The sequence below is a fragment of the Suillus subalutaceus genome (assembly GCF_016647625.1).
Source record: "Suillus subalutaceus strain FC151 chromosome Unknown DFJ58scaffold_309, whole genome shotgun sequence".
In the NCBI taxonomy this organism is placed as follows: Eukaryota; Fungi; Basidiomycota; class Agaricomycetes; order Boletales; family Suillaceae; genus Suillus; species Suillus subalutaceus.
The window spans coordinates 14,650-38,091 of record NW_024540558.1 but is presented as its reverse complement, the minus strand read 5'-3'; the positions used below and the strand labels follow the sequence as shown (position 1 = coordinate 38,091).

General features: G+C 42.5%; 2 protein-coding genes across 2 annotated transcripts; both read right to left on the bottom strand.

Annotated features, from left to right (window-relative positions):
- Positions 1–4,964: 4,964 nt before the first annotated feature.
- On the bottom strand, positions 4,965–6,085 carry DFJ58DRAFT_736963 (uncharacterized protein; the record flags this gene model as incomplete). Its single annotated transcript, XM_041386886.1, has 6 exons — positions 4,965–5,219; positions 5,295–5,407; positions 5,454–5,729; positions 5,772–5,855; positions 5,902–5,953; positions 6,011–6,085. 6 exons carry the CDS (start codon positions 6,083–6,085, stop codon positions 4,965–4,967), a joined length of 855 nt encoding a protein of 284 aa, XP_041235347.1.
- A 5,878-nt stretch (positions 6,086–11,963) lies between these two features.
- On the bottom strand, positions 11,964–12,913 carry DFJ58DRAFT_736960 (uncharacterized protein; the record flags this gene model as incomplete). The annotated part of the gene is made up of 3 exons (XM_041386885.1): positions 11,964–12,369; positions 12,436–12,706; positions 12,775–12,913. 3 exons carry the CDS (start codon positions 12,911–12,913, stop codon positions 11,964–11,966), a joined length of 816 nt encoding a protein of 271 aa, XP_041235346.1.
- Positions 12,914–23,442: the final 10,529 nt, after the last annotated feature.

Genomic DNA, 23,442 nt, shown 5'->3' with positions numbered 1-23,442 from the left:
CTTCTTGGTTAACACACTTGACTCTACTTTGTGTGCATACTGCTGTGCGTCCATGTAAAGCTTCTCACCTTCAATGAGGTATCGTGATGCTCGATGCTTTGCTCGTTTTCGATCATGAAGCAGTCTTGTTGAGTCTAACTGCCCAATAGACTTGATGACCTGGAGAAATACTGGCTCCTTGGTAAATATTTGTCATAAGCTAGAAAAAGTATCTGCATCAGCATCATTACTCATGAATAAGATATTGTTAGTCAAGCTGCTATTCGTTTCCCAGTCTTCACTGACTGTCTAAGTGCTCCCATCCTCTAGCCCTTCTCTGTGTGGCTGGCCCTCCCATTGTCAACTTAAGCCATCTGCAATTACATTCAGTTTCCCTGGTATGTGTCGCACATCTATGATATTGTGGGCCAGGATGCTGTCTCTCCAGTGCACATGTGCTGCATTTAGGTTGTTGTGCAGTGCCCGACAATCTGTTCTATCTTGACTTGAAATCCCCAGATTGTGTCTGAGAATTTATCAAGTCTGAACTTGAGGGTTGCAGATTATAATAGAAAAGGCTTGTAGTTTTGCTCGGTTCTCACTTTGGTCACCCCTTTTTAGATACCTCTTAGGTTGATTGTGGTCTATAGAGGTTTGTACCTAAGAGGTATGTTTCTGCTGGTCTCTCCAATGTTCCATGGTCCTTCCCTATTATTTTTGTGGACCAAAAGAGGATGTACTGCACATGGACCATAGACCACTGGGACCATGTCATGGAAAGTACCACAAGGTATTTTGGACCATATATCTAATGGATTTCTGCAAATATATAGGAGTGTCTGGGGTCACAAACCACCTTAATTTTCAATCGTTTGTGGTAATTTTCTGTTGATTCTGATGATGAATAGCATTAGACTACAATGAATGTTTGTGTTATATCTACCATATATAACCATATAATGGCTGAATTTGTGGATGCAATTGTATCTTGCTCAATTTGGTGTCTTGCTAAGAACAACTTGATGAAGTTCCAAGATATAAATAGACACCCATACATTCCGAAGTCTGGTAGTATCTTCGGTCGTATCTTTTTAGTTCTACTATAATCCAACTAATCCCTTCACACTAACAATACAAAGGATACACTGTGACAATCAAGCCTGTGCTAGGCTTGTATGATTGCATTCCCATATATATCTACATGTTACTGCCATACCTGGACCTACCTTCCTTATCTGTCACTCAGCCAAGCCTCTTTGACCAGTCCACACCCTATGTCCACCCATGTCCTGTCCATTGGTGCATAATGGTGTGGTATAGTTGTTACATGCTTTCGCTGCAAGTACGCTGGCTGAATCTTTACAGATGCATATCCCCATGCACCTATGCTTGCTACTGACTTCACCTGTACATTCTGGAGTTTTACACAGTACAATGAAAAGAGCTGCAGAGTTGATAGCTAGGATGCTTCCCTCCCTCGGACCTTGGTAGTCGTCACCTAGTTTCTCAATAGTTTGTGCAATCATTACCTTTGTTGATACTCACTTTTGACTGTTGGCTACTTGACCGCTCTAAGCGCCGTGAATAACTTACCTTTGTTGGACCCCTACCAGAAGTGCTGAACCATGGTACTTGTGGCCTCTGCCTTACCTTTGCCTAGGCGATTTCGCCCTTCCTAGTTACCTTCGCCTGGACGCCTGGTTTTACCGGCAGTATCTTCTGTCATGATCCCATGGTAGAAAACAAAATTGGCAAGAGCGGATATATGGAGGACATCAGCCATGGAGGCAAGAGCAGAGTATTCACCAAGTGAGTGTCTAGCAAGGATATTAGAGACTAACTAGGGCAAACCACAAAGACATTGTAGCCTAAGTAGGGCAGACCATATCTCATATAGGGCGGGCCATGGCACCATTATAGACTAATTCGGGAGGACCATATATCATATAGGGCGGACCACAAAGACATTATAGACTATGTAGGGCAGACCATACCAACAGTATAGACTAATTCAGGAGGACCATATGTTATGTAGGGGAGACTGCAAAGACATTACAGCCTACCTAGGGCAGACCACACCAACAGTATAGACTAACTAGGGCGGACCATATATCAGATAGGGCAGACCACAACACCATTATAGACTAACTAGGGAGGACCATGTGTCATATAGGGTAGACCATGGTGACATTATAGACTAACTAGGGTGGACCATATGTCATGCAGGGCAGATCGCAAAGACATTATAGCCTACGTAGGGTGGACCATATGCCTTGTAGGGCAGACCACACCAACAATATAGACTAACTAGGGCGGACCACAACACCATTATAGACTAATCTGGGAGGACCATATGTCATGTAGGGCAGACCACAAAGACATTATAGCCTACGTAGGGCAGACCACAACACCATTATAGATCAATAGGGTGGACCACAACACCATATTAGGGAGGACCATATGTCACATAGGGCAGAATGCAAAAACATTATAGCCTACATAGGGCAGACCACAATGACATCATAGACTAACTAGGGCTAGGCAATGGCACGGGTAACCTGTGGGTATCCACGAGTGTACCTGCACCCGTACCTGCCCTAGGGGTATGGGTATTTGAAGGGTCAACAAGCTGAGACCCCTACCCAACCCACAAGTACCCCTACCCATGACCCACATGGGTATCCAAAACCCATGACATTGCCTAACTAGGGCGGACCGCAACACCATTATAGACTAATTAGGGAGGACCATATGTGACATAGGGTGGACCGCAACCCCATTATAGAATAATTAGGGAGGACCATATGTCACATAGGGCAGACCACAATCCCATTATAGAATAATTAGGGAGGACCATATGTCACATAGGGCAGACTGCAACCCCATTATAGACTAATTAGGGAGGACCATATGTCATGTAGGGCAGACCGCAAAGACGATATAGTCTACATAGGGCGGACCATATGTCATGTAGGGCGGATTGCAACAACATGATAGACTAACTAGGGTGGACCGCAACAACATGATCGGAATGCTGTACTGTATGAATCTATGATGTCGGTCCAGTACCCCCACCAAGAAAATTGATGAATTGCGCAAAATGGTATATGTGAGTTCTTTCTGTCTGTGTCACAACCCTTTAAACGAATTAACGCTGGGGCAGAGACTAGGACTCAAACAAAGGTTATCTAACAGAGAGAGAAAGGATAGCAGGGACGTCTTAGGATTGCTAGCAGTAAGCTAATACAAAAGAGGTTTGAACTGGAGAACTACCGACTACAACGAGCTACCTATATACATATATTAAAGCGGAGACTGAATCTGAATCTGAACTAACTAGCCAATCATTAAATAGAGAAGGGAATCGTACGATGTTCTAAATATAACTACACTATGATGTCATGGAACGTGTGATGGCTGTGCAAGGGTTCTGGAAGGTTCTGGAGTCACGTGACTTAATCGCTTGAGTAAGGAAGTCAAAGTCAGGAACGTCGGAGATAGAAGTAGTGGGCGCTAATGGAATAGAGAAGTTCGGGTTAGGGTTTTGTAAAGATTATAGGTACAGACGCTGACTGAGCGCTAACGACGGGCGCTTGTGATGGGCGCTTAACGGGTGTCTTACGAGTGTTTAAGAAAGAATAATGGTTTGTATTTGGAATTCGTGACAGTCTGTCATATGCACATGCAGGTTAACTATAGACTAAGTAGGGCAGACCATATGAGATAGTGTGACATACAAGTTACAGGGACAAGATAACCCACCCCACCCCCTTATTACACACCTTTTGACCGATAGGATGGGCACGGCGTGTCGACAATGGATCCAACAATGGGACCACCCTTGTCAACAATGTTGAAGGGAAAGTGTTTGATGTCACACTTTAATTCCAAGTCAACCATCATTTGACCGACAGGATGGGCACGGCATGTCGACAATGGATCCAACAATGGGACCATCCTTGTCAACAACGTTGAAGGGAAAGTGTTTGATGTCACACTTTAATTCCAAGTCATCCATCATTCGACCGATAGGATGGGCGCGGCGTGTCGACAATGGATCCAACAATGGGACCACCCTTGTCAACAATGTTGAAGGGAAAGTGTTTGATGTCACACTTTAACCCCAAGTCATCCATCATTCGACAGATAAGATGGGCATGGTGTGTCGATGATAGGTCCAACAATGGGACAGCAGATGTGGTCCATAGGGTATCCCCTACATGATTTAAAAGGACCACCTAAGGTCAGACCCAGATAACCCCCCATATGTGCTCAATTCATCATACAACTATTGTCTATGCACTCATTTTTCTTTTTTACAATTTGATCGGAATGCTGTACGGTGTGACAATATAGTTTTCCCTGGGCTGATATTACCCCTTTTTACTTACCTTCACTTACCCACTTTCCTTAGTTTATGTTCGCATTTTACTGCTTACATAATCATGTCTCCCTTTCACCAATGTCAGTACCAGTCTGAATCACAGTCTTTTGCTTGATGATATTTCTACTCTCTGAGCTCTGAGTCTAGTACAGAAACCCTTTAGGGTCGAATAGCAGCTAGGCATAGCAATTTTGACCCAACATTTGAAGAGTACTTTACAGAGTTCTCTTCTTGTTGTGTTTCCCACAACGGTATGAATCTATGATGTCAGTCCAGTAGCCTCGCGAAGAAAAAATTGATGAATTGCGCAAAATGGTATATGTGAGTTCTTTCTGTCTGTCATATGCACACGTGGGTTAACTATAGACTAATTAGGGCAGACTGTATGAGATAGTGTGACATACAAGTTACAGGGACAAGATAATCCACCCCACCCCACCCCCTATGCATTCACTTCATCACACACATTTTTTCTTCTCCAGATCACCCCTCTATGCAATCACTTTATTACACACCTTACATGTCTTGATGACACCACCACCCAGATACAATAGCACAGAGGATGTGACAGAAAATATTTTATTAAAAAATACACTGCATTTTAAATGTTGCGCCACTTGTGTAATGATTTTATAGGGGAAGAAGGCATGAAGTCATCACCAATGTCATCCAAGTCATCCAAGTCATCCAAGTCATCCAAGTCATCCACGAACTCCTTATTCTGGCCATACCTATATTCATCCGCCAATGCAATCTCCTCAATAGCATCAATCAGTTCCTCATCTTCAATTTCACCATACTCCAGGTCACTCTCACAATCACCCTCTCTATCTCCTTCCAAACTCTCATCATCATCCTCATCCCGAAATGACGATCATGCCTGATTATAAGCGGCTTGAACCAAAGCTTTGTCTGAGGGTCCCCAACTCACAATCATAGGCCACGCGCACGGAATACACTGAACCTTTTTCCTCCAGATGACACAGATGTTGACAAGTTCATCTGTGCGAGACTCAAGGTGGAAAGACATCACTGGATCTGTGACTGTGAAGTAATTAGATACTGTTAATAACATTGCACACTGATGCACCTGCTTTATTCAAGGCAGTTTGTGTACTGTCCCACTCTGCTAACATCCATTCTTGAATGACGGCCCTCTCCCGCATCAGTTGAGCCTCCTCCTCATTGCACCGATCAACTTCAAGTTGCCACCGGATACCATTCCTGACCATGTCATCCGATAGCCACGCTGGAGGGTTCAAAGTGTCATCATCCAGTCCAACATCTTGCCAGATGTTGTCATCAATGTCAAGCTGAAAGATGCCATCACGCAAGATGATATGAGGTGGAACAGCAGAATGGGGTGCTTGCCGCTGTCATATAAGAGACTGTAGTTGCGAACACAAACTGTTGTAGGTAGAAATTAATTTGAGGATGCCAGGCTCTTGGTGTTTGATTGAGTGTTGCGTATTCACATGAATTTTATGCTCAGCTGGAAAATTATGAGATGTATCAGTGTAATCAAACTATCAACGCACCATTGACTGTAGCTCTGTACAATCTCTCAAGTCTCTCCAATTCAAACTTTCGCTGATGAAGGCGGTCACGGAGCCCATTCAGTAACTTTTTCCCGTGTTAAACGGCCACCCAGAGGTTGAGATTCTTCCATAGGAGATGGGCCAACTGAGGTGGGCCCATAGACAAGTTCAGGCCGATAGTCATGGCCGGGCCCATGATGTTCGTGATGCTTCAATATGAATGGCCCGGCCCACGGGTGGCAACTGACAGGACGGTTGGGCCTGAAGGGTATGTGATGATGAGCTGGTGGTGGTGGGCCAGGCCCGAATGGCGATGTAGGATTTAAGGGCCGGGGCCCAGGGTGATGATGCACAATCTGACGGCCGGGCCCAGGATGATGTAGGATTTGACAGTTGGGCCCGAGGGATGTGGATGGGAAATGATTGTATGACCGGGCCCAGGTTGATGATGTAGAATTTGACGGCAGGCCCGGGTATGGTTGTGGCTAACAACTGGGCCCAAGGTGATGATGCCGGTCTCGACGGTCGGGCCCAGGGTGATGATGTAGGATTTGACAGTTGGGCCTGATAGATGTGGATGGGAAATGAGTGTACGACCGGGCCCAGGTTGCTGATGTAGGATTTGACGGGTGGGCCCAGTCGTGATATTATTCAATGACCAGTGTCCTCTTACTTAAGGGTCTTATATACAACACGTATATAGTGACAGCACAACTATATAGGATAAGACTTCTTGCCAGTCCTTAAGTACACGGTCTATGACTTTTCTAGTTTTCATGGTAGATAACATGTGAGTTCTTGGGAGGGTTTACTTAAAAATGTCCCCTTCTTGCTTTCTCTCTGTAGGTTTGCTTCGAGGTCTTTGTCAATTAAATAGGTTTATTTCACCCTATGAAAGCTTGCCTCAGTATGAAGTAGTTCTCTTAGCTTGATTCTCCCTTCCTGTGAAAGAGAGAGATTATTTATATGTGTGAAGTTTAGTTTAAGTTTAGTAGGTTAGTTTGTTATATAGTTAACCCCTGTAAGGTAGTATATAACTCAGATAGATGTTTCTTAGTCTTACTTCAAGGCACTAGATTTGCCTGCACTTTATTTCTTAGGTAATCTCACTTGATTTGAGAACAGGGTTTAAAGTGGGAAGCTTAGATTGACAGTGGCAAAATGGGCTCCTTTTATACCTTTTTGGAGGCCATCTTACTAAGCATGATTCAGCACATGGATTGGTAAGAACATTCTTACAAATCAATCCTTTTGGTGTGTTGAGTCAGCTTGTTTACTAACTAGCTTATTAATACAATGTAATATTACAAAGAAAGATGAATAAAAACATGAGTCATCCCAAGGATTGGTAAGAACATGCTTACAAACCAATCTTTTGAGTGAGCTGAATCAGCCTTCTTACTAAGTAGCTTATAAATACACTTGCAAGTCTTACAAAGCATGACGAATCATGACAAAAACATGATGAGTCAAGTTGAATCCTTACAAATCAGATTATTGACCAGTCACATGACAAGCTTACAAACATGCTTTGTGGCTGGAGAGGAAGTCTGATGGATAAATATGCCTAGAAAAATGGAAACAGATAGAATCTCATGGAACAAAATAGAAATACATGGAAAAATGGAAGTGAAGTTTTGAAAGTGAAAATACTAGCTAATAACTAAGGGAAAAATGATGGGTAACTTGGTGATAGGATACATTCTGGTGTATTATACCTCCCTTATTACTCCTGCTATGTATATGTCATGGTATGAGTCACATACCATGCATGACATCCATCCAGCACGAGAAATTGCAACTGTCCTCAGTTGAGGTGTTTGTCATAAAGGTTAATTTAGTCTGTCTCTTCTCCATCTGTTTTCAGGGTCTGCAAGGTGAAAACATTCCTCTAGAATCCTAAAAAACTCGAAGTATACTCCACATGTCGGACATAGTTGATACAATACTTCCTGGTGACTTCTGTCCCAGTAGTATAACATTTGTCTATAGTGAATACTGATGTCATGAAATATGAAATCTTCATGGAGCTTATTACAATCATCCAGAAGAACATCAAAGAAACTGGAAATTTCATCCTGCCATCCTGCTTGATATGTGTGGTCTTTACTGTTCATGTTTGATATGAAAAATAATAATAATAAGTCACTCATCCTGTAAGAGGGAAGAAGAATCTGAGTCAGATGATGATAAATTTTCCTCAGAGTGTTGAGTGTTGACAAGGGTGTCAGAAATTTCGCGTAAGGCAGGATCACTTTGACTGATATATGGAATTAGTCTAAAGGCGGCTACACCACGTCTAGACAGAGTTCTGTTCATTTCTTTTAATATGTAAGATCCTCCTTTTGTTTGTCTCTCAACAACAAAGGGACCTAAGTATTGTGGTTTTGTTTTGCAACTCAATTCATATTCAATCTGAGTGTTGCGGACTAAAACTAGATCACCAGGATCAAATGATTTCTTATGCATCCTGAGGTGATACTTCTGTTCAAACTGAAGCTTGGATTCAAATCTTGCCTTCTTTAATGTCTTTGCGGCTTGTCTCAAGTCTTCAGGTCTTCTTTCGATTTGACATATTCGTAGTGTGAGGAAATCAACGGGATGCATATTCTCGTGAAATCCTTCAACAAGGAATGTAGCTTCACTAAGGTCGAAAGGCAGAACGGGATGTACTCCATGTAGGAGGTAGAATGGTGAGAATCCGGTTGCATGGCTTGTGGTGATATATTCGGCAAAGAGCGCTTGAGGAACTTTCTCAGGCCAATGTGAGATATGTTTTCCACAACTTTTTACTATTGCTTCTCTGATATTGAAATGTCCACGTTCAACTACCCCGTTGGCTTGCAAATTGTAGGGTGAAATTTGAATCTGTGGAATGTCCACTTGCTGAAGTAACTTCTGAAATGCTCCTTTAACTTTGGAGCCATTATCTGTGACAATCTGTCCTATGGTGCCATATCGGCAGTACAAGTCTTCCCAGAAGAACTTGGCCATAGCTTTGGAAGATGCAGATCGCAATGCTCTACCTTCTACGAATCGTGAAAGATCGTCTCGAGCTAACACTAGATGCTTCAAACTGCTCCCGGCTGGCATCTTGAGTATGTCAATATAAATCTTTGTAAAAATGGTAGCTGGTGTAGAGATAGTGATAGGTATGTGCATTTTCTTAATGGTTCAGACTTGACACTCGTGACAAGACTGCACGTGGTGTTTAACGTCGGTATACATGTGAGGCCAGAAAAATCTGTAATGTATTGTCTCAAAGGTGGACTGGACACCTTTGTGGCCTAAATCTTCATGTGCTCCTGTAAGTATAGAAATTCGCTTATCTGGTTCGAAGATTACAAGTAAGGGAGGTCTATCTAGTAGACGTTTGTACATTCTCCCCCTTTGTATGAAAAACTTGGTTGTGTGTTTAACGAATTTTCTATGCTTTGCTGTACTATCAAAGCTTGGAGCTTCTAAGGTTGTGAGAAATTTGTAGATGTGTGTCAGTGTCTGCTCTTGATCAGCAGCTGAGAGGAATGTGGATGGTAGCTCAGTTGAGCTATACGGAAGTGTGGATGGTGTTGTGAAAGATGCAAATAATGCTATTTCATCTAGCCAAGAGTCATCTTCAGGAATGATTTCTTCATCTGAGGCTAGAGGGCATCTAGATAAGCCATCTGGGCCTTTAAAACTGGTGGCGGGTACGTGATGAAGTGTGAAGTCAAAAGAAGGATTCCTTGAATCCATCTATTGATTATTGCGTTAGGTTGAAGGTCGGGCTCGTTAAGCATCCCCTTAATGTATTTAGCATCAACTTCAACATGAAGGTTTTGTACTCCAATTATGTGGAGTCAATAATGTTGTAAGGCTCGGAAAAGTCCGTAAAGTTCCAGCTTAGGTTGTGAATAGCATGATTCTGCTTCTCCCATCGGTAGAGAACCATATCGAGCTGGACGTCGTTTTCCGTCATCATCAATTTGTGAGAGAATGATTCCTACGGCTATGAAGCTGGAATCTACTGAAAGGTATACGGGATTTGAAGAGGTATAGTCAATGCTTCTCATTGCTGGTGCAGAGCATATACGTTCTTTCAAAGTTTCGAATGCGTAGTCTTGTTTCTCTCCCCAAATAAAAGGGGCATCTTTTTTCCAAAGCTGAGTAATAGGTTTAGCCAGCTCGGAAAATCCTAGTATCCAGATATGAACTGTCCCACCAAGTCCCATAAATCCTCGTGCTTGTTTGACTGTTGAGGGGATTGGCCAATTCAAAATCTTAGATACTTTCTCTGTGTCAGATAATCTTCCTTCCGGAGTGCATCGTTGTCCAACTATGAGGACGTCAGGAAGGCATAACTGTATTTTAGTGGCAGAAAAAGTGGCACCAACATCACTTATACAGTGCATAATTTGGTGAACATCATTAGCATGTTCCCAAATAAATTGTCTCATCCCTGAGTTTTCTTCTAATACTTCGGGATTTCCTTCATTGTCTGGGTAGATTGTCTTTGGTCCTTTGACTAGAAGGTCATCTATGAAAACATTTGCCACATGGGGAATTTCGTCCTGCAGTACGAAGCTCGTGCATTTCTGAAATTCTGCAGGTGCGTTTGTGTATCCCATTGGTAATGTGGTTAAACGTAGCAATCCTAAGGGGGTTAGGAAAGCTGTAAGGTCTCTACTATCTGGGTGCATTTTACGTGCATCAAATCCCCAGAATAAATTGAATACGGTATAACACTGTGCCCCAGCAAATGATTCTACAAAATCATCTACTATAGGGATCAGTCCAGCATCTCGAATAGATATCTTGTTAAGTGGTTGAAGATCATGAACCAGTCTCAATTTACCATTCTTTTTGAGCACACAGAACCATTGAGAGCGATAAGCAGATTGACTCGGTTCGTATACTCCTGCATTGATTTTTGATTTGAGTAGTTCAATAACCTTTTGACGTATCCCAGGAGGGATAGGAATGTTCTTGTATTCCCAGGGGGAATGAGGTACAGTTGGAATGATATAGGGGGTGAAGTAAGATTCTTTGAGGGTACCCCTATCCGTTTCCTCAAAAGCAAGGGTGTCTTGGTTTAGATTCATAATATGTTTGAAAAGTTTCTCCTCTTTGGGCCAAAGGAATCTGTGTGGATTTATTTTAAGGCCATCCATACGCTCTTTGGATAGTCGTCCACTAGGAATAAACTTGGGAGGATGCGGGGTTATTGGTATTAAATTGCAGAGAGGGTTGTGTGGAAAGTGTCGATCTACGCGAGCTTCCTGAGGAAAGGTTCCTGATACAGGCTTGACTTTCTTATCAACCCTCTTGTACATAGTTAATACTGGAGAGTTCTCAGGTTGATCAGTAGGTTCACATAAAATAAGGACATCAGACTTGCTATCGGTATCATGTTCAAAGTCTGAGTCTTCTGGGTAGATAGATTCTGAAAATTTAAGTTTTTTTGGTTCATTTTGCTTTGGATATTTTGTAAGTCTCTCGTAGCACTCAGCTATAGTCTCTCCTTCGAGTAGATCTTGAGGATAGACTAATATCTCGGTGCTCGAGGCTTTTCTGAGAATATCTGAAGCACTTAGACAGAAATATTGATTTTTTTTAAGCTTAGGAAGTTCGGACAATTTTACGGACCACAAAAGACTTGAATTACAGAACTGGTAACTCGTATCTAAAGCTATCACTTCTTGACTTTTACACCTACTCCTCATAGCATTACAAACAAACACAGAAGCCTGCGTTGTAGTTTTTGTAAGTAGATAAGACCACTAAAAATCAATACAAGCAAGAATAAACACGCAAAGCGAGACACTGATAAGACAATAAAGACGAGAAAAGTGATATAAATACATAGGCAGTCAATCGAGAGAACGAGGGTCTGTTTTTTGAGGTTATAGGTTTGTCGAGGCCGAAATAAAAGAGTTGAGATGGAATTAACCACAATAGACTCGAAAATGAGGTCGAAAATCTGAAAAAAACGAGTCGAGAATAACGAGATGTCGATTTTACTGGAAATAAATTGAATAAGTGAAAAAACGGGTATCAAAAAGAAATAGTTCACCTCTAGAAAGCTAGAGAAAGAACTTTTTCGATTTAGACTTTGGCTCCTGTTCCTCTTCTTCCACGATGTCTGAAAGGACATACCATTTATCAGAGAGGAACGGGTCTTCAAACATTTTGGACCGAAAGGGTGAAGTGGCCACAGTAACAAGTCTGGTTTGAGCAATTCCGAGTACAAGGTCTCGGTCGAAAGCAAGGCATAAGATATCGTGCACGGACCCTACATCTAGAAGACGGGATTCTGTAAGCACGCTGATAGTGTCTTCATCGGGAAATGGCATGAGCAGGGCATCAATGATTACTGAGGCGAACTCGGACTCTCCATGTGCTTCGGCAACAGTGGCATAGGAGTTAAGACATCTAGCCTCGCTCTCCAAAAAAAATGGATTGACGTCGTCATAGCGTCCCGAGTACGTTCTGTTAGTTAGACCACCTTTAATATGCAAAAGGTTGTCACATTTGATGTTTTCGGCTCAAGAGGACGCTTCGGCAAGCATGCGAGTAGATAAAACAGTCTCGACGACGTGAATCAGATTTCGAGTGTGAGCACAATGGTCTGTGAGCTCCCGAACGCGTTCTTGCCAAGTCCGTCCTGAGCGAGGACCTCCAGTAGGGAGCTTGACTCCCCCAGGGATAACAGGGTGCCCAGGATAAGTCCCGTCTCGGAACATATGAATATTCCAATCATTAGAAATAATCTCGTCTTGGCAGAAGCAATAGGACTCAATAGCATTCACAACATTAGGAATATAGACTGAGTGATAGTCGTTGTAGTTCTCGTTTCGGATGTTAGATATTCTTCGGCTTCGGTCTTAGTAAGACCTTCGAATGAAATGACCGCTTTACCATCCGCGTGAGCTAGTCCTTGATAAGGGATGGTACCAGCAGTTGGATTAGGTGGGGGTGGGGTCAGGTTATGCATGAAAATGTCTTCGCATTCAGCACCTTTCAATTCTCTCATGCCAGGCTTACACTGGGTGCAGGATCTATCTTTTCTGGTGGAAAAACTGTGAAAAAATTGAATGAAAAAGACAAAATTTGTCTTCCATTTTCTTTTCCTAAAAAGTATGAAACAAAAAAATAATTTATCTCAACATTGTCAATGGCATAAATTGTGAACAAATTAAAATTTTCTACATTCAATTTGTTCATGATGGATTAAATGAAAAAGTATAAAGTGATGTTCCAATTTGTAGTTGAACAAAATCATATACAAATTGAAAGCAATCTGAGTCAAGATTCTTTCCAAAATTTTGTACTGGAAACATTGTGTCACGAGTTCCAAATACAAACCATTATTCTTACTTGAACACTCGTAAAACACCCTTTAAGCGCCCGTCACAAGTGCCTGTCGTTAGCGCTCAGTCAGCGTCTGTACCCATAACCTTTACAAACCCTAACCCGAACCCATCCTTTACATATCCGAACTTCTCTATTCCATTAGCGCCTACTACCTTTATCTCCGACATTCCCGATTTCGACTTTCTTTCACAAGCGATCAAATCACATGACTCTAGAACCTTCGAGAACCCTTGCACAGCAATGACACGTTTCATGACATCATAGGTGTAATTATATTTAGATCATCGTATGATTCCTTTTTCTATTTAATGATTGGCTAGTTAGTTCAGATTCAGATTCAGTCTCCGTTTCAATATATGTATATAGGTAGTTCGTTGTAGTCAGTAGTTCTTTAGTTCAAACCTCTTTTGTATTAGCTTACTGCTAGCAATCCTAAGACGTACCTGCTATCCTCTATCCTCTTGTTGTGATATCCTTTGTTTGAGTCCTAGTCTCTGCCCCTACGTTAATTCGTTATAAGGGTTGTGACACATTGAATGAAGAAACAAAATATTTCTGTATCATTTGTCTGATGGAAAAGAATGGACAACATCAAGACCAGGGAACCATTTCAATGTTTCTTGACAGTCTCTGGCTAAAAAATCAAGACAATATTGTGACGTTGTGTCACAATAAATATAATATGTGTGCAATGGAAAAACAAAAGACAAATTGAAAGCAAAATATTACAATTTGCCCAGGATTTGGAAATGAGAAAAAACAAGAAGCAATTGAACTGGAAAAATTGTAAACATCATTTCACATAAGTGCTCAGTTTTCACAAAATGAAAAATTGAGAAAAATTGAAAAGAATTTCAGCTGTGATGCATTGTAACTGGTCAATTCAGATACAAATGACATGTGATGTCACATGAGGAGAACAGCATAATATGACAAATTAAAATGAGCACTTGGAGTGTGTTTGCAGGCTCTATGCATTGTTTATGTTCAAGTTCCAATGTCCAATGTCCTGTAGCCAATGTCTATTTTCCTATAGTCAATGTCCTATGTTGAATGTTCCATAGCCAATGGCTGATGTCCTGTGGCCAATGTCCAATGTCCCGTAATGACCTGTAGTCAATTTCCAATGTCCCATGACCAACGGTCAATGTCCCTGGTCGATGTCCAATGTCCCATAATCAATGTCCAATGTCCTGTAACCAATGTCCAATGTCCAATATTCAATGTCCAATGTCCCATGGCCAATGTCCAATGTCTCAGATTCAATGTCCAATGTCCTGTAATGTCCTGTAGTCAATGTCCAATGCCCCGTAATCAATGTCCAATGTCCCATAATCAATGTCTAATGTCCCGTGGCCAATGTCCAATGTCCTGTAATATCCCTAGTCAATATTCAATGTCCTATATTCAATGTCCAATGTCCCATGGCCAAAATCCAATGTCCTGTAATGTCCCATAGCCAATTTCAATGTTCTATATTCAATGACCAATGTCCCATAGCCAATGTTCAATGTCCTGGAATCACTGTCCAATGTCTGGTAGCCAATGTCCAATGTCCTGTGGCCAATGTCCAATGTCCAATATTCAATGTCCAATATCCAGTAGCCAGTGTCCAATGTCCCATAGCCAATGTCCAATGTCCAATGTCCAATGTCCCTGGTCAATGTCTATGGTCAATGTCTACTGTCCCATAGCCAATGTCTGATGTTCTAGAGTCAATGTTTAATGTTCCCGGTCAATATCTGATGTCTTATAACCAACATCTAATTTCCCTAGTCAATGTCCAATGTCCCATGGCCAATGTCCAATGTCCTGTAAAAGCTAGGAAGCAGAACTTTCTTACACTTCCCTATGGCTTAGTTATATTCCCACACCCTGACTCATAATACAGCAATTACATGAAAATCCACAAACATTGAGACACTTTAGGCTGTACCTCTGCAGCTCAGAGTAATATATCCAACATCCTACCAGAATCATGTCAAATACCATCAACTGCAAATAAAAGGCAGCAGCTTGTTCCAATCACCATGTACACCTCTGTAAAAGCTCAAAGGTCAGCATAGCTGTGCAATGACTGTCACAGTTGTTCCTCACAAATGAGAAATCATTGTGGCTCACATACCAAGGGATCCACCATACAACAGGTGTTGTGTTGTAGAAGATGTAAAGTATCAGTGGCTGTAGGACATTAGACACTTCACATTACATTGGTCAGTGGTCATGGAAGATTAGATATTGACTAGAGGACATTGAACATTGCTGACATTCACTATATAGCATCAAACATTGGCTACAGGGCATTGGACATTAACTATATTGGCTACAGAACATTGGACATTCCTTACGGAACATTGGACATCGGCCACAGGACATTGGACATTGGCCATGGGACATTGGACATTGAATATTGAATATTGAATATAGGACATTGAATATTGACCAGCGACATTACAGAACATTGGACATTGGCCACAGGACATTGGACATGGAATATTGAACATTGGACATTGGTTACGGGACATTGGATATTGGTTACAGGACATTCAACATTGGTTATAGGACATTGGACATTGGTTATGGGACATTGAACATTGGCCATAGGGCATTGGACATTGATTACAGGACATTAGACATTGCCCACTGGACATTGGACATTGGCCACAGGACATTGGACATTGAATATAGGACATTGAACATTGACTAGGGACATTACAGGACATTAAACATTGAATATAGGACATTGAACATTGACCAGGGACATTGGACATTGGCCACGGGACATTGAATATTGAATATTGAATATTGGACATTGGACATTGGACATTGATTATGGAACATTGGACATTGGTTATGGGACATTGGACGTTGAATATAGGACATTGAACATTGGCTATGAGACATTCCGAGACATTGGACATTGGCCACGGGGACATTGGACATTGAATATAGGACATTGAATATTGGCCATAGGACATTGGACATTGACCAGGGACATTAGACATTGGTTACGAGACATTGAATATTGAATATTGAACATTGGACATTGGTTACGGGACATTGGACATTGAATATAGGACATTGGACATTAGACATTGGACATTGAATGTATGACATTGGTTACGGGACATTGGACGTTGGTTACAGGACATTGGACATTGAATATAGGACATTGAATATTGACCAGGGACATTACAGGACATTGGACATTGATTCCAGGACATTGAACATTGGCCATGGGACATTGGACATTGAATATAGAACATTGCAATTGGCTATGGGACATTACAGGACATTGGAGTTTGGCCATGGGACATTGGACATTGAATATAGGACATTGAATATTGACCAGGACATTCCAGGACATTGGACATTGGCCACAGGACATTAGACATTGATTATAGGACATTGTACATTGAATATTGGACATTGGACATTGATTATGGGACATTGGACATTGGTTATAGGACATTGAACATTGAATATCGGTCATTGGACATTGGCCACGGGACATTACAGGACATTGGACATTGGTTATAGGACATTGGACATTGGTTACGGGACATTGGACATTGAATATAGGACATTGAACATTAGTTATAGGACATTGGACATTGGCCATGGGACATTGGACATTGACCAGGGACATTAGACATTGGTTACAAGACATTGAATATTGAATATTGAACATTAGACATTGGTTACGGGACATTGGACGTTGAATATAGGACATTGAACATTGGCTATGAGACATTCTGAGACATTGGACATTGGCCATGGGATATTGCACATTGAATATAGGAAATTGAATACTGGCTATAGGACATTGGACATTGACCAGGGACATTAGACATTGCCCACTGGACATTAGACATTGGTTACGAGACATTGAATATTGAATGTTGAACATTGGACATTTGTTACAGGACATTGGACATTGAATATAGGACATTGAACATTGACCAGGACATTGGACATTGGCTATGGGACATTATGGGTTATTGGACATTGGTCACGGGACATTACAGGTCATTGGACATTGGCCATGAGACATTGAATATTGAATATTGAACATTGGACATTGATTATGGGACATTAGACATTGAATATTGGACATTGGACATTGGCCATGGCACATTGGACATTGATCAGGGACATTGGACATTGACTAAAGGACATGAGACATTGGCTATGAGACATTGGAAATTGGTTATGAGACATTAGACATTGGCTATAGGATATTAGACATTAAATATAGAACATTGAATGTTGGCCATGAGACATTGAACATTGACCAAACATTGACCGGGGACATTGGATATTGACTACATAAAATTAGACATTTGGTACAGGACATTAGACATTGACAAGGGACATTGGAAATTGCCCACGGGAGATTGGAAATTGCCCACTAGACATTGGACATTGCTTACGGGACATTGGACACTAGTCCAACACCCGTTGTGCCTTCAGCACAGGAAGCAAAAGGAGCACTTCGCACCCCTTTTTGGCTTCCTGGCCTTGGCTGCATCCTAATATAATCAATGAGAATTTGAATGAGAGAACAGGGGAATGGGGGAATGGGCCAAAGGTGTGAGCGGAGTGAGCACTTTTGGTCAGTTACCCCATTCCCCTGTTCTCTCATTCAAATTCTCATTGATTATTTATTGACATGTGCTGCATTTGAACGGGCAATGGTGTTGAGTCGGCGCTCGAAAACACGTGACAAAACCACACGAGATTTCTAAAAAGAGGTTTAAGCAAGCTAAGCGTATCTACGCGAAAGCCACGCGAGCACCCGTCGCTCCTGTTAAGACCGTACTCAAGTAGTATCGGATCTGAAGGGCTTCGGCCTCAGCTCGTGCGCTGTGCCCCTTTCCCGAGTCTTGCCCCTTATTTCAGAGAGCTAAAGTATCGTGTCTAGTGAGACGGATAAGTATCGTAACGGATAAGTACTGCAACGGATCCGTTAAGACTTCCGGATATCGAACGTATAGAGTAACAGCTAATCCGGATCGGATCCGGACTAGAAACTAATGGGTGAGGACTGTCCGAAGACAGAGGCGGATATGTAGACTATAGGAATCTATCCTAAGTCTCGGAATAGACAAGAGTAGCATACTCAAGTCCGGACGGATAACGGAGGGACTTAGAGTCCAGACGGAATGAGTGCAATCTAAGATGATATTCGAACTGATCCACTACAGCGCATATACAAAGGTTTATATACTACGGATAGCTAACAGAATGATCAATAAGCAAAGGTGCGAGGCTATGTACGAAAGTATAAGCAAAGTCTAAGTGGAGCGTATTGGTAAGTCGGATGGATCACGAATCATGAACCGGGAATGAAGTACAAGTAAAAGTGGATTTGTAAGTGTAGCGGATCAGTAAGCATAGCGGATCAGTAAGCAAAGCGGAAGTAAAGGATAACTGGTATACCGGTGTACAGGAATACCGAAAGGAGATGAACGATAGTTAGAGTTATATGAACAGGGAATGAAATAAGAATCAAAGCGGATCTGTGGACCGGACGACGGATATGTTCATCGGATCTGGATCAGATCTGAGATCCGGATCATCGGATCTGTAACCGGATATATGGTATATGACACCAGGACTCTACCTCCTCTAAGATACCAGACTATATCCTTGATTCATATCCTAGTGCCCCTTCACTTAGATCTCCAGATCCGCTCATCCGATAGCCAGACGCCTGATCTGATATCCACACTTCTCCAGACCTTCAGATCCATCCTATACTTCATATCCGAAGCCAAACCTTACATCAGTGTCTATCCCCATATGGTAATTCACTTGACTCTGGACTTTGGTTATCCTTGCTTCATTGATTGTGAATATATTGTTGTTCACCAACACTGAGCATACTTTCTAACATTATTCAGCAGCATGATGGTTGTTGAGTGCAAAGTCAGTTTAGGAGCAGACAATATCAGCACAACTTGGAGTTGTTAGTACCTGGCCGCCATGATGGATGTGTTTGGGAATGTTGTCACACGAGCTTATCTTAGCTTACTATATCTACTTTTTTGACTTTTAGTGATGCCATTACAACAAAACTCTATCAGCCGACTCTACCTCCTAGTGGTGGCCAAGTCCAGTTCAGAACCGTGGTTCGAACTCAAACCATTATGAACTTGACCGAAGTCCAGTCCAAGGTTCAAGCAATGAGAGGAACCGACCCATCGGTCCAGTTCCCGGTTCGATGACCTGTAGGAATTGCTGAACAGGTTTGAACCATGGAGATATATCAGACTGGAAGAGCAGATCTGAAAGCAGTATGTTGTAGTCTAATATCAGTATTAGTTGTATCCTTGACGACACAATGTTTCAGAATTCATCACTCCATCAAGTTATGTTCGATTTGCTTGACACTCTGTCGACCATGGTAACACGATCAACTTATTTTGCTCATCAGGCTTTACTATCAATCAGCGGTATGCATCCTTGACGACACAATGTTTCAGAATCACTCCATCAAGTTAGTATGTTCGATTCTCAATTGGCAACTCATGTAATTTGTTGCAATTATACAGACATTTCCTGACCCTATCATTGAATGATATCTTGAACCCATCGCCCTCCATTTCCATATTCAATGAGATACAAGGTATATTAGTTGGCAAAGTGACTTCTCATTGACTGAACACATCTCATGATGCCTGACAGCGCTGTTGGCCCAAATGGCAAGCTGAAAGATGTGTCCAAAATCATATGGTACAACAATGCGGATGACAATCAGCCTATCCCCTCCTCATCTGCAATCAAGTCTCTGCTGCACCCATTCTTTGCTGGTGCTGCTCCCCCTGCAGCCGTCATAAGCTGGTGCCCGTCATTCTACTCAAGCACCTCACCCTTCAACAAGGATACTCGATCCCCACAATGTTGCATCATCCAGTACTGCCAAAGGTAAATGAAAAGCTGCTGACAATCTTACCAGACGACGGGTCGTACACAAGATTATTGCAAGTCCTACCACCTCCAGTCATGATGGAGAATCCGACAGTGATGTAGATATTGGTGGTACTGATCTCGATGCAGTAGGTGGTGACACCGAAGCTGAGGATGACATGGAGTGTGCATATGCATCGACAAAAGCTATGGGAGATGCAGACCGTAAGGTGAGTCACTAGCATTACTTTCATCCACATTTTTCTCATGTACAAACTAGGGTTCGACTTGCCGTCCTAAGGCTGAACAAACCACAGATGTTTGTACCATCTTCATCAAGAAAGATGATTATGTAGACCCACATACTGGGCTTGTCGAGTCAGGACATGTGTGCACAGTCTGCCAGTAGGCCTCCAATTTTTATTTGAAATATGCCTAAAACTAAAACTGTGTTTGCTAGAAAGAACGGTGTTGCTGCTAGACAATGCTTCTTCAAGGGTAGCATGTCAACCCTCTGTACTCATATCTCAAGGCAAGTTTTCTGCATCAGTCATTGATGTGTTCACACTGACGACAGAATACAGGCATCCCGACCATATCAAGGTTTATCAAGAACATTGCAAGAAATTAGACATTCCCTTGAATGAAAGGGCATGTCCAAAGTCTGATACGACTGAAACCCTCAACAGGTATATTTGATCCCATACTGACATTTGACTTCATTAACTTACATTTCAGTCAACAAAGTCTTGATGAGATCATAATCCATCAGCCATGCGCACCTGCATTTATAACCAGCGGCCTTCTTGACTATGTTGTGGAGTTGATTGTGTGCGAGGACAAGGCATTCCAACTCGTGGAAAAATGCCCATTCCGTCACCTACTAACTTACCTCCAACCATCTTTGTCCAACAACGACATTCCGCACCATAAGGCCATTCACCAGGAAATCATGAAGAAAGCAGCGGCTACTGAAGCACGTCTGCAGGACATTCTCAAGGTGGGTGTTTTTTTTTCTCTTTGTGATATCTACCATCTTAAAGTGTACTCGCTGCAGGACATACCTGGAAAAGTTTCATTCACATTCGATGCTTGGACATCCGACCCCAGTGATCCATTTTTGTCTGTTACTGGCCATTACATCCATGCACAACCAGATATACCTAACGACTGGAAACTTCAAACTGAGCAGCTGGCCTTTTCGCCCATCAAAGGACGTCATACTGGAGCAAACATGGCTACTTTACTTGTGCGCACAGTGGACTGGTATGGTCTTCATCCAAAAGTAAGTTTTCATTTGTTTTTAATCTATGTAATACTAAATAACAACCAGGTTGGTTGGTTTACCTGTGATAATGCATCAAGCAACGACACATGCCTTGCCACCTTTGCGGATATCATCAACGCTGATAAGGATGCTGGTGTGAAGATGTGGGATCCTGTCCAAGGTCATGTCAGGTATGATCACTGTTTTCGCATCTATATGCATACCAAAATGGTCACATCTGCGCTGCCAGTGATGATGCAGATGAAGATAGCGAGTAGTTTTATTTTCTCTTTGTTGTATAGCTACTATTTGCACTACTCTACGTCTCGGCCAAAATGATTTTTTTTGGGCTATTTCAATGGTCCAGTTCAGGGTTTGGACCCTTGATGAACTGGAACTGGACCATTATTGGACTGAACCGATGGTCCGGTCCATGGTTCTGTTTTTTTGGAGAACCGAACCATAGGGTTCGGTTCTCAGTTCCCAGAATTTGCCAGAGAACTGGACCAAACTGGACCCGTCCATCACTACTAGTACCTCCCACATAGTGTTGTGCAAAGCCCGGCCTGAAGCCCTGGGCCGAGCCGAGCCGAGCCTTGTTGGGCCGGGCTGAGCTGGGCTTTGGAGTAGGGCCTGTGAGGGCTTTGGGCCCGGCTTATTGTCTGCACAGGCCTGGGCTGGGCCCTTGAGCTGCGGCTTCATACATGTCTGCAATCAGCACAGGTAAGGATTACCAATCGTCTGATGCCGGAAACTGCCGTTCAACGCTTACCTTGACCACCATCAGCGCACTGCCAACCTTGGTCAGCATGGACCTCGACACCCTTTCAGCACTTATCTCTCGTCATTTTCAACCCTCAGCTTACATTTTTGTCACCGTCACCCTATTCTCAGTTCGCTGTGTCCAATTCCGTCGAAACCGCTATGCAATTCTTGTCACTCTGTCAATACCATACCCTTTTATATCACCATTCACTCAATCGTTTCGTACTCTCTTCCCTTTCAGTCTACTCTACCCTGTCAGGCACGTGTCTGATTCCATCAAAACCACTATGCAATTCTCATCACTCTGTCAATACCATACCCTTTCATATCGCCATTCACTCAATCGTTTCGTACTCTCTTCCCTTTCAGTCTACTCTACCCTGTCAGGCGCGATACCACTCCCTTCAGCATCCGTCGTCACATAATTAATTTGGCACAGCTATACCTGACCCTTGAAAATATTTTGCAGTATAAAAGTAGCCCATGTACACTCCTTACTACAGGCAATCATATCCAGTCTCCAAGTCTCAGTCTCACACTCGTCATCTAAACAGTATCCCAATATCTATCATTTATTTTCTCAAAACTCATTTTGATCCATACCGCATAACCTTCGTTAAACGCTAATCTAATTCTACAGCGCATTCACATTGCACTAGCAGTGTCCACGCCCCTTTGAACTCGCACCAAGAGTCACCCAAACATCGCACAATGATTCCATGTGTTGACTCTCCCATCAGCGACTCTGACAATGAACAGGCACCTCCCACACGGCCCAAACGAGCAGGCGCGCTGACTGCCAAGGTAGTAAGTGCTGATAACGTGGCTGATCTAGAATTATCATCACATCGGAGGGCTCATGAGGCTGCTAAAACATCACTTCCCACTGTGCCAGCCACAAAACCTACCAAACACAAAGCTCCTGCTCCCAATCCACAAGAAGAAAGTTCTGTCCCTGCAAGACCAGCAAAAAAACATGTCCATGAGCGTGTTGTGGACTCATCTGTTGTGCGATCAAGTACCACTACTTCAAGTTCTCATGATCTACCTGCAGACATCATTGATGCAGACGGGTTTCTCGAGGATGTCCAAGTTCTCGACATCAACAAACCATCAAAACTGTATCGCGAGCAGCGCAGTCGAGACATTGATGCTCTCTTCTCGACTCCTTATGCCAAGGATGGCAAGAAAGTGCGTGATTGCAACGCGTGCACATAAGTAGATCTCTCCCTCACTCTCACACA